Genomic DNA, 14935 nt, shown 5'->3' with positions numbered 1-14935 from the left:
GTGTAGGCCAGGGCAACCCTTCACAAGGCAAACCTCTGTTAAAGGAGACATTTGTAACACTTACAGAATGCTGTAAAGGAGAAGTTTCAAGTGTTGTGTTCAGGCCTGAGGCGAGTAAGGCTGTAAAATCGGCAGAAGAATTTCACATTGAATGGAGGTTAGCTACTAACGCCACAAAAGCGATCGGCGAATTACTCTAACTTGAGACAAGAGCGACCTAAGACTTCATGCAGATGAGATATGATGCGTCTCGATTGTAAAATACTGGTAACCAATTACGATGCAGACATGAGTGCATATCAATTACATAGGGAAGTAAAATGAAATGTTTGAATCTCTCACGTTATGAGTTACTTTAAGGAAAAAAGTGAACAGTATTTTTTAGCAGCTGTACTTTACAGCTTTAGTCACACCTTGGTCTGAACGTAGCAAACCGTTAACAGACTGTTTGAGGAGAGTAGCTACAAGTCAGATAGACCCATTGTATACTGTACAACTGACACGATTGCCTATGGGCTACATGCAGGCTACACCAAATGATACAATCGTAACGGCCAACAAACAGCTGTGGGCAATCGTAAACCACACCTCCCCAACGAGAAATTCGAAGTATCCAGACCATATCTCACCATGTGACATGGTGTGGTGTGAACCAGGCAACAAGTCAGATGGTACACAATAGCATAAATGACAGTAAATGGATACAAGTCAAATGGAGGACACAGTTGAGTAAATGGACGCAACCTCTGAAGCTGTACGAACATATTTCCTCTTTTATTTACATTCCTTTTTCAAATGTTAACATTTTTAGCTATAACTCTTGATCAGCTTGGCATTTTTTTCTCATTAAAATAAATTGGCACAAGTAAAACATATGTAGACAAAAGTTTATTTACACCATACAACATTTTTGTATTTTTGTTTTTAAATATTTTATACAGGGACTGCAGATGAGAGAGGTTTGCTGGGAGCCTTCAAGCAGGATCTGCAGTATTAAAGTTGTGAAATATATTATTCATATAAAAGTGAGTATTACCTTTATTGCATTTAAAGCAATGAAGAATGTAGCTTGACAAACATTCATTTTTAAATGACAGAAAAAATCCTCTTTGCCTCTCGTTGTTTCTCTTTATATTATAAAGTAAAAAGTGTAGTAATGGCCAAACAGACTGTTATAAACTTTTTAAAAACCTGCATAAATATATACATTGTGCTTCTGGGTCCAGTTTCATTTTCAAGTGGAAACTGAGCCCAACGAAGCTATGAATAACACGCTGTGGGTCGTTTTTGCTTTTTTTTTGAAGGTTATGTCCCGAAAGACAACCACGTTTTGAAGCCAAATTGGTTCCACGGGTACGTCGAAACACATGATGGTAAATATTTGTACACCTGGCTGTCCCACTAAGCACACTAGTGAGAATACAAAAAGAAACACTGATGTCTTTTTTTGTTTTGTTTTGTTTTGATATTTTTTGTAGTTTTTCCCCCTCTTTCTCCTCTTTTCTTTTTAAAATCTTATTGGCACATAATGTCCCTGCCATTGTCCTTAGATCCGGATATGTCTACCGAGGCTGCAAGGAAAGTCCTTTCAAGTGCAAAATACATCTTCCATTTTGTCCTCCTCCTCTTCCTGGTTTGTCGTAGTAGTTTTTACGTCTCTAGTCTTTTCTCCGCCATCTCGTCCCCGCACAGGTGATTGCACGGAGCCCCTCCCCTCCCATCCCCTGGTCCATCCCCCCACCTCCCCCCACCATCTCCCCTCTCCTCCTCCTCTCCCCCATCCCTGCCTCGTCTCTAGACCTCCGTCTGGAAGTCTCCCTCCTGCACGTCCAGCGGGAGGTTAACGCGTTTCTCCCACTCAGCCGCCGCCATCTCCAGACTGTCCTCGGGGCGGGGGTCTAGTACATTCATGGTGGCGTAGTTCTGGTATTCGCAGGTAGGGTTGTAGCTCTCCCAAGGGTTCTTGTTTGGCATTGTTTTATCCTGCGAGGAGCAGATAGGTGGGGCAAGAGGGAACATGACAAGCAAGAACAAAAGTCACACCTCTCTCTCTCTGTCTGTCTTCTCTCAACATCTAACAAGAACAAGACATCACTTCAAAAAGTATAGAAAAGATGTAAGAAAAAAAATCCATCTGCTTTCACCAAATGTTTGACTTTGAGACGTCACATCTTGTCTACTAAAAATAGTACCAAACATTAGAACTTGTCTGCATCAGGATGTGTCAAAATCCGGAACCTAGTTAAAAATAATGACTTTCAGCTCTCTAGCTTCTCCATTACATATTCAGACTATTATTTCCAGTATCCATTGATACATCACAGCACAAATACTTATGACATGGTAGCCTGAGGTCTTCTACAGTCATAATTCAAAAGCCACAGCATATTGTCAAGCCCATCAATCATTTACACCCCGCCCACACACTGTCATGACAAGACCCATACTCATTAAAAATGCACCATCTTTCCTCATGTCTGCTCTGGAATCTAGCGCTATACGCTTAACTTGTTGCCTTGGCCACTTATGCCTCTTTTCCACTGCCAGTTTTCTGGTAGGCCTACATCTCGACACAGCGCGACTCGGCCGCCACTTTTTGCTTAACGATTAAGCTGTGCCGTGCCAATTCGAAATGCAAAAAGTGGTAACCGTGTCGCGCTGTAGGACTACCAGAAAAACGGCAGTGGAAATGAGGCGTCAATTCTGCATTTTCAAGCAATGTTCTTGAAGGAGTTCTAAGATTCAAATAACACGTTTTTTTTGTCATGGTGCTGGTCTTCAATTGTGGTAAAAACCTTTGGTAGATGATGTCTCAGACAGAGGCATTCTCCATCTGTGCTAGTTGTTGCCAGACTGTCCGTATCCTCTTTCTAGCTGCTAGACTGTCCGTATTTGCTTGCTAACTGCTAGACTGCCTGTGTCTGCTTTGCTATAGCTGCTAGCGATACTGCCTGCTAGATCTGCACCTCTTCTTCATAAATCTGGCCCTATAGCGCTATAGCATTCTCTCCAGCAAGTGCCCTTGTGGTAGTTACCAAGCAACAAGCGCGAGATGACATTCTGTGGCGGAGCTGATTGAAATGTGAGTGGGCGAAGATTGCATGCAGCCAAGAGGGCACAGTGTTTCTGACTGCATGGTTATTGGCTCTGACGGACTATGCCTGTGTGTCTGCGACGCATGTGTGTGTATTTCTGAAAATATGTGTGTGTGTGTGTGTGTGCGTGCGCGCGCGTGCGTGTGTGTGTGTGTATGACGCATGTGTGTGTATTTGTGTGTGTGTATGACGCATGTGTGTGTATTTGTTAGTGTGTTTAGTGTGTGTGTGTGAGTGTTTCACATATGTGTGTATGTGTGTGTGTGTGTGTGTGTGTGTGTGTGTGTGTATGAGTGTTTCACATGTGTGTGTGTGTGTGTGTGTGTGTGTGTGTGTGTGTGTGTGTGTATGTGTGTGTGTGTGTGTGTGTGTGTGTGTGTGTGTGTGTGTGTGTGTGTGTGTATGAGTGTTTCACATGTGTGTGTGTGTGTGTGTGTGTGTGTGTGTGTGTGTGTGTGTGTGTGTGTGTGTGTGTGTGTGTGTGTGTGTGTGTGCGTGCATACGTGTGCATGCGTGCGCGCGCGCGCGTGTGTGCACGTGTGTGTGTATGTGTGTGTGTGTGCGCGTGGTTCACATGTGTGTTTCACTTGTGTTTGTGTATGTCTGTCAGGTGAATATGTGTACCTATGTGTACCTTGGCTTGCCGTCCCTCCTCTCAGTGTGTGTCATTCTCGTCTGTCACAACTGCTCTTCCCTGCAGTCAGCCAGTGGAGGGCTTATGAAAGCTACTACAGTATGTCACAGAAGTGAGTACACCCCTCACATTTTTGCAGATTGGTAAGTATATCTTTTCATAGGCCAACATTAGAGTAAATTCACTTTGACGCAATGATTAGTGAACTGTTAACTGTCACTAATCATACTGTCAAAGTGACATTTCTTTCATGTTGGCCTATCAAAAGATATACTTACAAATCTGCAAAAATAGCAGGGGTGTACTCACTTATGTGACATACTGCAGTAGGTATGGAGGCTGTGTGAATGTGCTGAATCGCTGCTGACATATTCTGAGCGACCTGGAGACCAAGTGAAGCGCAGGTAGTGTGTAGCAGTCTGCTCTGCGGCAGCAAGGGGTGGACCGGGCTACACAACAGAGCCAAATGTCTCTACTGAGGCATTTGGGTACGGCAGAGCATGCTGTGAGAGGCCGTTGCGCTTTCAGGGGTGAGGTGGCTTGACTTATTAAAAGGCATGCTCTCAAGAAATATGGACATCAGCTCGGTTATACGATAGAGTCATGTATATTTGCCATGCAGCCGCCAAGCAATGGATAGCGGATTAATTAAATAAATTGATAAAATCAATAAGTGAATTAATAAACAAAAACAAGAAAAAAGAGCATGTCTTAAGGTAAAAATGGACGCAGCGTTTGAATGTGCTCTGGGAGAAATGAGTGATCTTAAAAGATCTACTTCTGCAAACCAACAAAACATTCTTCAATTATCCTCTCATTTTTTTGACTTCCTGTTGAAAACTCTCTCTCTTTCTTTCACTCTCCCTTCCTCTCTGTCTGTCTGTCTGTCTGTCTGTCTGTCTGTCTCTCTCTCTCTCTCTATGGCTCTCGTTCTCTCGCCACTTTCCTTTCTTTTTCTTCTCCAAGTGCTTGGCACTCGTGCTCCAAGCAGGGCTATTCTTCCAGATGAATAGGCTGGCTGGGCGCCTCGCCATTTCCCTTCAAATCGCTCACTTCCTGATGTGAGGAGCGGAGCGATGCTGCGGGGAGCGGAACTTCTAAACGCGGGGTCCAAAATGCTCGGCCCCTTCTAATTGGCCCTCCAGCAGATCCTGCCCCTCACCCCACTGCCACCCTCCCCTCACCAACAACCACCCATCACCCCGACACATCCACCCGCTAGCCACCACCCACCACCACCCACTACCCTCCACCCATCCCCACCCACTGCCACCACCACCACCACCCCTTTCCATCCCTTCCCTTCCCACTCTGCTCAGGCTGAATCGCCTTCTGTTTTTTTTTTTTTTCAATTTACTCACCATGCTGCCCATATTTGGTATGTCTCTTGGCGTAAAACGGTCCAGGGTTTGAAATTTCTGATTCAGTTCCTGGAACAGCTCCATGTGTCTTTTCCTGGTGTGCATGACTTTCTGCAATGGTAAGGGGAGGGGTTGCTTTGTCTTAGAGAGGAAGCCAAGAGGGGGACATGCAACGTCCTCCTTCCTCACTCCCACCCTCATTCCAAGTCACCCTCTCCCGTTTCATCAAAATCATTTGTTTCATACATAAATACCCTCTCCCATGTATTTTCTTCATCATGTTTGTTTGCCATGGTTATGAGTGGCAACCCGCCAATCAAGTCTTCCCCCCTTGTCTCTCTCGTTCTTTCCTCCCTTCTGCCTTTCGTTCCTTCTTTCTCAGTCTCTCTATCTGTCTCTCAATGTCTCAACGTGCTAATGTTAATTCAAGACTGAAGCTGAAACTGGTCTCCCACATCTCTGATTGGACTGGATGCAATAGCCAGTCTGCTCCTAATTATACACTCCTAGTTGAGCATTTAAAAAAAAAAAAACAGATTGAGAGCAAAAAAGGGAAAAAAATGAACGTTTTTTTTCTTTTCTTGCACTCAAAAAATAGTTGATTTAAACTGAAGAAATGGCTCTCCAGAAGAAGTGGTGCTATGTGACCTTGACAACTAAAAGCCTGGCGTTTGGAGATGTCTATGGATGAAGGAGAGAATGAGGATGGGTGTTGCTCAGTGTAGTAGCAGCTGAAAGCATTGCTTTCTTTCTTTTCTTTTTTCTTTCTTTTTTTACTCTGACCGCACGAGCTGGCCATCAATCTCTACCCTGCTGTCACCCCCACCGTTACTCCAATAAGCTTAAGTGCTACACAAGGTAGTAGTAAATTAAAGGGCAAATCTGAGACTCAACAACACATAGACAAGTCTTACACAAACCACAAAAAAACTAGGCAGGAGGGGAAAGGAAAAAAGAAAAAAAAAGTGCGTCTGAATCGTGAAGCAGACCAACAAAGATAAGATGTGGCACTCACCTCAAAGTCCAGCTCCGAATAGCGCGACTTTCTTCTCTGTTGGAGGAAGGGAATGGAAGAGAGCAGTACATTAGCAACAGATTTACATGCCTGTTAGCTCTTGTCACAACACTGTAAGCAAGCCCTTTCAGTGAAGATAGACTGTGGCTTTCTCATGCATGTCAAGTCCTTCTATTTCACTAAAAACATCTTCTATCTACATTCTCATGGGGGCGGAGGAAGAGACAGCCTTCAGACAAGGGAATAGATGGCATTGACCTTTACATTCACCTGAATCGATGCATGTCCACTTCACTAACTATTCATGTCAAAACTCACAGACATGGTAGCCACAGACCTCATGTTCCTGGAAATCTGCACATCTACTACAGAGCTTACAGTATGTGTGTGGCGTGTATAGCTACGTAAGTTACCCTGCTTACATTAAAAAAAGCTAATATCAACAGTTGACCACGTTTTCCATCATGGCCCATGTCGACCATGTTGGTCTAAAAAACATTGCAAAAGTAAAACACATTACAGTAAAACTATTCCCAAACCAAAACAATCCCTAACCCTAATCGTCAGTAAAGGCATGTTTTTGCACATGTATCTTTTGTCTGAAAAGATATGCCCACATGTACCCTATTAGCCTGAGCGCCGCGCACATACTCTATGTCGGACTAATGGGATGTCGGACCAATGGGATTCTTGTTACGCTCCTTTATGGCTTTATGTCGCACTTATGGGCTGTCGGACTAATGGGCTGACCCTGATTCCTCTACTCACATTACATTATTACATTACATTACATTGCATTTGGCAGACGCTTTATAACCAAAGCGACTTTCAGAAGAGGACATAATCAAGCCAACATCACAAGCAAATACAAAGTGCACAGGAGATATACAGAACAACAAGTGCAATTACAAAGAGGGGTTAGTTTTTTTTTGTTTGTTTTTTTTTTATAATAAAGAGGAAATAATGAGAACACACACACACAAACACACACTCACAAACTAAACTAAACTAAACTAAACATAATGTCAGGATTCTGCCCTGGGGCAAGGCCAGTTCAATCATTAGTCTAGTAGATTCTCTACTCACATCTTACGTAAGACCTTATGGACAAGGTGGAATGTTCTGCACATAGATGTTCTCATGATGAGAGTGTTCTCTAGCCTGATTATCATCAACTATCCAATCTCTTCGAGACTTGGTCTGACCTAGAGCATAACAATTTCCCAAACAGCATTGTTGACCCGCCTCCCTTGCTTTGCTACTGGCTGATTGGTTCCTCATAAAGTGGATGGAGTTCCCGATTTTTCGGGCGGTCAGAAACGATATTTACATTGCTCTTGGCCTGACTACGCCAAAGGTGTTTTGCGTCACAAGGAGGGCGTGGCCTGCCTAGTGTTCTCACCTCTAGAGAGCTCATGGAGATGGTGGATCCCGTCTCGCTGCGCGACAGGGCGCCGCTCTCCTCCATCTCGGCCAGGAAGTTCTTGACGGCGGTGCGGGGCTCGAAGGGCAGGTTCTGCATGTGCTCCGGCGGTCCGGGGAACTGCTGCTCGGGGCTCATGGCCAGCCCCGCGTGCTCCATGCCCACGCCCACGCCGCCGGGCCCCATCATGCCGAAGTCGGGCCCCACCTTATAGTGCGGCATCATGCGCGGGTCGTGCCCGCCCAGTGCCTCCAGAGGGATGTTCATCTTGTTGCTCTCCTCCTTGATCAGCGTGGGCAAGGTGCCCGCCGAGCCGGACTGGGCGGCGGCGGCGGCCGACGCCCGGGGCATGACGATGTAGTCGGTCTCCATGCCGCCCTGCGGGGAGTGGCCGGCCATCTCGTGGCTGGCCATGTCCGGCTCGCTCTGCCGCAGCGTGTCGTCGGTGCACAGGTAGACGGTGCGGCGCATGTCCCCGGTGCCGTCGCCCAGGTCGCCCAGGCCCTGCATGGCCATGTGCAGCCCCGACGGCGGCTGGATGATCACCTTGGACATGATGTTGCCGGGCAGCGTGGAGTAGTTCAGGCCCTCGGGACCCTTGCCCTCCTCCTCCTCGTCGTTCAGGGAGATGCGTGAGAGCGTGCCGGTGATGGTGGCGGCGCCGCGACACGAGCCCATGTCTTTGTGGAGTGCTGGCGGCATGCACATACACACAGACACATAGGCAGGCAGGCAGGCAGACACATAGATAGATAGATAGATAGATAGATAGATAGATAGATAGATAGATAGATAGATAGATAGATAGATAGATAGATAGATAGATAGATGGGCAGGCAGACATAGATAGATAGATAGATAGATAGATAGATAGATAGATAGATAGATAGATAGATAGATAGATAGATAGATAGATAGATAGATAGATAGATAGATAGATAGATAGATAGATAGATAGATAGATAGAGCAAAAGAGATAGTGTGTGTAATACAGACACACAGAGAGACAGACAGACATACAGCAGACAGACAGACAGACAGACAAACAGACAAGACAGTAGCAGAGCGCAAGGCGCAGCACATTAGTGACAAACTCAGCACCCAACCGCACACTCGAGGTGAGTGATTGAATTATGACGCATTGTTTTCATTTAGGGGAGGATTAGGGAAATTGATTCCCGGATTAGACAAAATCACTGCATGAAGTATTGAGCCAGATGAGAACATGCAAAATCGCTTTCAAAAATATCCCACAAGGCTTCTCTGCTGTATTTGAATAAATATTTAGACTGTCACTGCACCATTACCACACACTGTATACTCAAGTAGTCTACACACTTGAAATGAGCAGTGAGTAACTATTGATGACTTTTCCAATCTATTGCTTTACTGTAGAGGCAAAAGTGCAGGAAATGTACACCATTGAACGACAACACTATTCATTTTTTGGACTTAATCCAGCATGATTCTAACAGCAACAACAAAAAAAATACTCTCCTTTAGGTCTCAGTGGTGTGTGGAATGCCTAAATAAATTATTGGTGTGAACTGTACAAGAACAGCACTGAAGGATGAATTCAGGGTGAAATGGGGAAGGGGTAAGTGGCACGAGGCAGGAGAGACTTTGCCACCTGCCCTCAGGGCGTGGTGAGTAGTAATGACAGCGTCCCCTTCCCCCCTATCCCCCCTCCTCCCCCCCATGTGAGTCATTCTGTTATTACAGGTCACCTTGAAGAACCTCACATGGACTTCAAAACCTCCAGCAGCCCGGTGTACGTACATAAATAAAAATCCACAAACAAACAAACAAGCAAACATAAAAAATGACAATATGTCATGAGGACAGCTCGCAATAGCTATGCCACTACAGAGGGGGTTTGGGGGGCAAATATTAATCAGTGCCTACGAAATCAGAGGGGAATTACACCTGCTATTCAGAAAAAAAACTGAAGCCTGCAAGGAGAGTGAAAGGTCTGCACAAAAATAACCAAAATAACAATAAAAAACCTCCGGTGTCTGTGTTTGCTGCTGTTTGAGGTCCAAGTAAGAGCTTTGTATTGAATCCAAATGACTGGCAGAACCAGCGAAGGGCAGGTGAGGAGAAACGGACTGCAGGGAACTCCATTTAATAAAGAGGTGGCCTTGGAGAGGAAGCACTATTAGTGCCTGAAAGCTAATCCTCAACTCACAACATACTGGATGTCCAACAACGAATGAATTTATGAATGAATGAATAATAACCCCGAGCCCATGGAGGTAGGCACAAAATAACTGTTTTAAAGAACAAAAAAAAAATCCCTTTTGGTGCTGCCAGACATGTCGTACTAACAGCGGGTCGACACGGGATGACTCATACAACGTTAGCCCTTTTTGGCATAATGACACTACGTATAAACTTCTGTTAAAAACTGTGATAGGGCAAACAACAGGCCCTGGACCAGCTGTGGGACCGTCTCATGCAGTCCCCATGCAGTGTCAGGGCAGACAGGTGACTCCACACAGCGTCTCCGTGGCGGGCTACTGATCCATGATGTGCCTCCCTAGTAGTGTAGTGCGGCCCAGTGCATCACACCAATGTTTTATTCATCTCCTACTGGACCAGGCAGCTTACCCCGACCCCTCCAGATTTGGCCCCTTGCTCTCCTCTCTCTCTCTCCATCTCTCGCCGTCTCTCTCTCTCATTCTCTCTCTCTCTCTCTCATCTCTCTCTCTCTCCATTGTTCTCCCTCCCTTCCTGTTTGTGTTTTCTCTCTCTCTCTCTCTCTCTCTCTCTCTCTCTCTCTCTCTCTCTCTCTCTCTCTCTCTCTCTCTCTCTCTCTCTCTCTCTCTCTCTCTCTCTCTCTCTCCTTCCCCATCCCCCTCCTTCTCTCGTCCTGCTGGCACTGACGCGATGGCACCAAGTGGTGACGGATTTAACTCCTGTGCCAATCTCTGGGCCTGGTCAGAGGGGCACCCCGCTATCATCATCGCCACCAGAGCCAACTTCAACCAACTGACTGACGACAAACAAAAAAAAAAGAAAAAAAAGGAAAAACCGAAACTGGACAAGTGCCTGTTCTTCCCTCAGCCTGGGTGCCAGTATCTTCTGGAGTGGCACACATGCACGCCCATCTGTGGACACAATGGCACCATCTTAAAGACGGAGACCCGGCTCTGTTTGGTCTATTTTGAGCGGATGCTCGCTTTTGGTGGCAAAACAGACCAAATGAGCCATCCCATCTTAAAAAAAGAAAACATGGTTATGTTGCTGTCCAAGCCAGTAAATGTGCATTTTTAAAAAAATTATTTACCCACCTAAGCTATTGAAGGCTATTGCCAAGGGAATGGGGAGTGTATGAGTTCCTATAATGGTAATTCATTCAGTGCATTATGTCCAAAGTGTAACACCTCTTGGCAAAGATGTAAGGAGATGCTTGGCAATTTTGTGGAGGGCCGCCACATTTTTTAGGAACTGTTAAAAGCGATGCGAGTGGCAGTGCTCTGTCATGTCCCACCTGGTCTGCTGGAGATAACCAACCAAGGCGATGAGGATAACAGCCCATCTGTTAATTCAACCTCCCTGCTCACTCACACAGCAGCCATATTGAGGGTCCACACCACACCACGCCAAGTACCAGCAAGCACTGCCACTGAACTCTCCCCAGAATGGCCATCTTAGGCCCCATAGAGTACAGAGTGAAAAGGGCACACACACCTACCATCTAAGATGCATATATTGCATGCATTGCACGTATATGAGATGTGTATGTGTGCTTACTCATATGAGCGCAATTACAAAATGGGCCAATTGTTATCATAATATACCATACATTTATATATATTTATACTGTATACATACATAAAGTTCCATGTATTTCATCTTAATATGGGCCGCTACCAGCCTGAATGAGCATCCCCACGACCAACCAGCCTGACTGATGACCACACATCTCCAACTGCGGGATACTGCCTCGCTGTGCTTCCCTATATACTGCTTCACTGCCAAGAGCGCGATTAGCTCTGGTGGGTGGGAAGGTACAGCAGAAGCACGAGACATACTGTGTAGCAGTGGTTTTCAACCTTTTCTGAGCCAAGGCACACCTTTTTCAAGGACGAAATGAAGTGCCAAGGCACACCATCAATGGCAAATGTTAACTGAAAATGAAACCATATTGCCTACGTGTAAATTAACGATGTACAGTCATTCTATAATTTTGCAAGGCACACCAGATGATCACTCATGGCACACTAGTGTTCCCTGGCACAGGGGTTGAAAACATTGCTGTACAGCATGCGGGTTGGGGTGGGGGTGCGGGTGCGGGTGGGGGTCGGGTACAGGACTGTACAGTTTGAGGTTCTTACTCTCAGAGGCTAATTACTGCTGGTGACTCAATACAGCCCGGGACACTTGATACAATTATGGGGAGAGAGAGAGAGAGAGAGAGAGAGAGAGAGAGAGAGAGAGAGAGAGAGAGAGAGAGAGAGAGAGAGAGAGAGAGAGAGAGAGAGAGAGAGAGAGAGAGAGAACAGAGAGGAAGGGGTTGGCCAGAATAGAGGATAGAGAGATAGAGACAGAAGAAAAGAGAGAGGAAGGGGATGCAGAGAATAAAGGAGAGAGAGAGGGGGAGAGAGAGAGAGAAAAACAGAGAGGAAGGGGTTTGAGAGAATAGAGAAGAGAGAGAGAGAGAGAGAGAGAGAGAGAGAGAGAGAGAGAGAGAGAGAGAGAGAGAGAGAGAGAGAGAGAAGAGGAAGTGCCGCTAAGAGGCTTTCTCTCTCCAAAGTATCTGCAGGCTTATTTCCGAGAGCCCAAGTGGAGAGCACAGCCTCTGTAAGAGGAGGGACGAGGGACGAGTAAAGTTGTAATGACTATGATCATGACTACGCTAATTAATCACTCCCAAGCGGAATGAGGAACATACTGTACTTAGGGACACATTATGTGCCTTCGTGTGGAGGGGCCGCGGCCTCGTAGGCACAATTCCATTTGATATTGTGACACATTTTTTGCGCACACAGAGAACTCTCTTTATCTACAAGTGGCAGTTTAAATGTTAATTTGGGCTAATTGTTCTCATTAGAGAAAGAACATGCCGTTGTAAAATAATAATCGAACATATGAGTTTTCATAAATTTCGCAGCAACGCAGTAAAACGCTCACACGTTGCTGCTACACTGACGGCACCTGATGAAAGCTTCCCTTCCCCAAAGTGCCTTGAGGTGCTGTTCATACTAAAATCCTGTCTTTTTGATCAGCTTGCCAAGCCTGATGGGACACTCTCGCTCATGGCTGCAGCCTATTTCACTCTGCATTGGAATAGACATAGCCATCAGAGACTCTGACTCATAACTGTAGCCTGTTTCTGCACCGGGATAGGCAAAGCGATTAGAGACTCGTCAATGTGTGGCCATCTGGTTCTTACCTGATCGACAAGCGATGTCCACATCTTTCTCGAAGTCTGTCTGCAAGGTAGAAAAACAAAACAAAACACAAACACATTTAATTAACAGTAACAGACGGATAACAATAGGCAACAGACAAACAGTATTTGCAAAAAATCTGGAGAGACTCAGCGATTTGTCCCTAATTGTCTCCCCTCGTTTTACCTCATTAACTAATATTCAACATCTAGGACATGCCTTTGTTTGTTTTCGCTTCTGTGCTGCCTGCCTGCCTGTCAACAATTCTCCCTCGCGTCTCACGAGGCTCTTGTCTTTGTAATTGTTTGTGTTTATCTGCGTTCCTTCCTCATTGTGTTCCCATGGAGATGCTACAAAACAGCCTCAGCATACCAACACTCCCTCTCACCCAGTCTAAGTCTGCTCAGTTCCCTTTGTTTTTTTAAACTATTTAAAACATATTTGAATATTCCTTTTGCCTTTATTTTGTGACAGGACAGTGAAGACATGGACAGGAAGCAAGTGAAGGGAAAGAGACAGGGAAAGGTCGGAAAAGGACCCAGGCCAGAATCAAACCCGGGTCGCCAGTGTAGCAATGCAGTGCCCTACCGCTTGAGCCAGGGCAGGGCCTCAGTTCCCTTTGTGATGCCAGTCAGACATGGAGGTAACCATGCAGACAGACATGCAGACAGATGGGCAGATAAACAGGCATATAGATGTAGATGTGACTTAGACTGACTATCACAACTTCAACGCCCTGCAGTTATAGTCTGGCTTAGTAGCCTTGGAAACTGAGTTCTCAGAGGGAAGGCGCCAAAGACATGTCCCTGTGTGTTATTGGTTGAAGCTATTATGGTTTCCTTTGACTTAGCTAGCGAAAGGGCCAATGACCTATAGTAGCTCACCTTAAACCCACTCTATCAAGCTGTTGTTGATACTCACATTTAATCCGGTCTTAATTCTGGGAAAGTTTGAAATATCTATGTACTGTATATAGCTATATACTGTATATGGTTAGCTTGACCAACGGATTAGGTCACAAAATTTCATGCAGTACTACAGGAAGTAGCCTACAGGAGGGCCAAAGTTAAACTCATAGTAATCACATTTAAAGTGAAACAGCAGTCATATCAAATGTTCATTAGGACCATAGCTTTTTCGATAACGGGTGATTATGCAGCAGTTGGGGTTTAATAACAAAATAGATAGTTTTTTAACAATTGTGTTTCGGGCACACGGGTCAGAGGTTTACTTCTAATAGTTTGTTTAATTTCCTTAGGGATTAATAAATGATTTAGGATAAAACTTATACTTGAGGTGTTTGTGCTTGTGTGTGTGTGTGGTGTGTGGTGTGTGAGTGTGTGTGTGTGTGTGTGTGTGTGTGTGTGTGTGTGTGTGTGTGTGTGTGTCTGTGTCTGTGTGTGTGTGTGTGTGGTGTATGTGAGTGTGTGTGTGTGTCTGTGTGTGTGTGTGTGTGTGTGTGTATGTGTGTGTGTGTGTGTGTGTGTGTGTGTGTGTGTGTGTGTGTGTGCGTGCGTGCGTGTGTATGTGTGCATTTCTGTGTGTGTGTGTGCTTGTGTGTGTGTATGTGTGTGTGTGTGTGGGGGGTGTGTGTGTGTGTCTGTGTGTCTGTGTCTGTGTCTGTGTGTCTGTGTCTGTGTGTGTGTGTGTGTGTGTGTGTGTGGAGGTGGTGAGGTTGCTGCAGGGTTTGTGGAGGAACGGCAAATTGATGCTGGGATGATAAACCTGAACTATTTGAAAAGTGATGAAGCAATTTCAATATTGCAAAGGGGGCCGCTGACTGGGTGTGTGTGAGTCAGACACTGGAAGTCAGGGGGGGAAATTGTTGTCATCTATTACAACCAAGAGTGATTATGCGGAACGTAATTAAAGTTCAAGCAAAGGGCTTTTGGGTGGAAAACAATGCTTGCTATCATAACAAAAGCATGATCCAAGCAAGAAGAAGGAGAAGAAGAAGAAAAAAACACACACACAAGAAGTAATGCGCTAAATAAAAAGCAATGATGAATTG

General features: G+C 45.4%; 1 protein-coding gene across 1 annotated transcript in view; it reads right to left on the bottom strand.

Annotated features, from left to right (window-relative positions):
• Nucleotides 1-1782: 1782 nt before the first annotated feature.
• The window catches only part of adgrb3 (adhesion G protein-coupled receptor B3), a 277961-nt gene continuing 264808 nt past the window's right edge, over nucleotides 1783-14935 (bottom strand). The window contains exons 28-32 of the mRNA XM_063191037.1: nucleotides 12927-12966; nucleotides 7508-8220; nucleotides 6106-6141; nucleotides 5091-5201; nucleotides 1783-1983 (exon numbers count right to left, since the gene is read on the bottom strand). Of these exons, the coding sequence (XP_063047107.1) occupies nucleotides 1795-1983; nucleotides 5091-5201; nucleotides 6106-6141; nucleotides 7508-8220; nucleotides 12927-12966 (1089 nt within the window). The 3' untranslated portion in view covers nucleotides 1783-1794. The remainder of the gene's footprint in view (nucleotides 1984-5090; nucleotides 5202-6105; nucleotides 6142-7507; nucleotides 8221-12926; nucleotides 12967-14935) is intronic.

The sequence above is a fragment of the Engraulis encrasicolus genome, chromosome 24 (genome assembly GCF_034702125.1).
Source record: "Engraulis encrasicolus isolate BLACKSEA-1 chromosome 24, IST_EnEncr_1.0, whole genome shotgun sequence".
In the NCBI taxonomy this organism is placed as follows: domain Eukaryota; kingdom Metazoa; phylum Chordata; class Actinopteri; order Clupeiformes; family Engraulidae; genus Engraulis; species Engraulis encrasicolus.
This window is presented reverse-complemented; position numbering and strand designations above follow the sequence as displayed.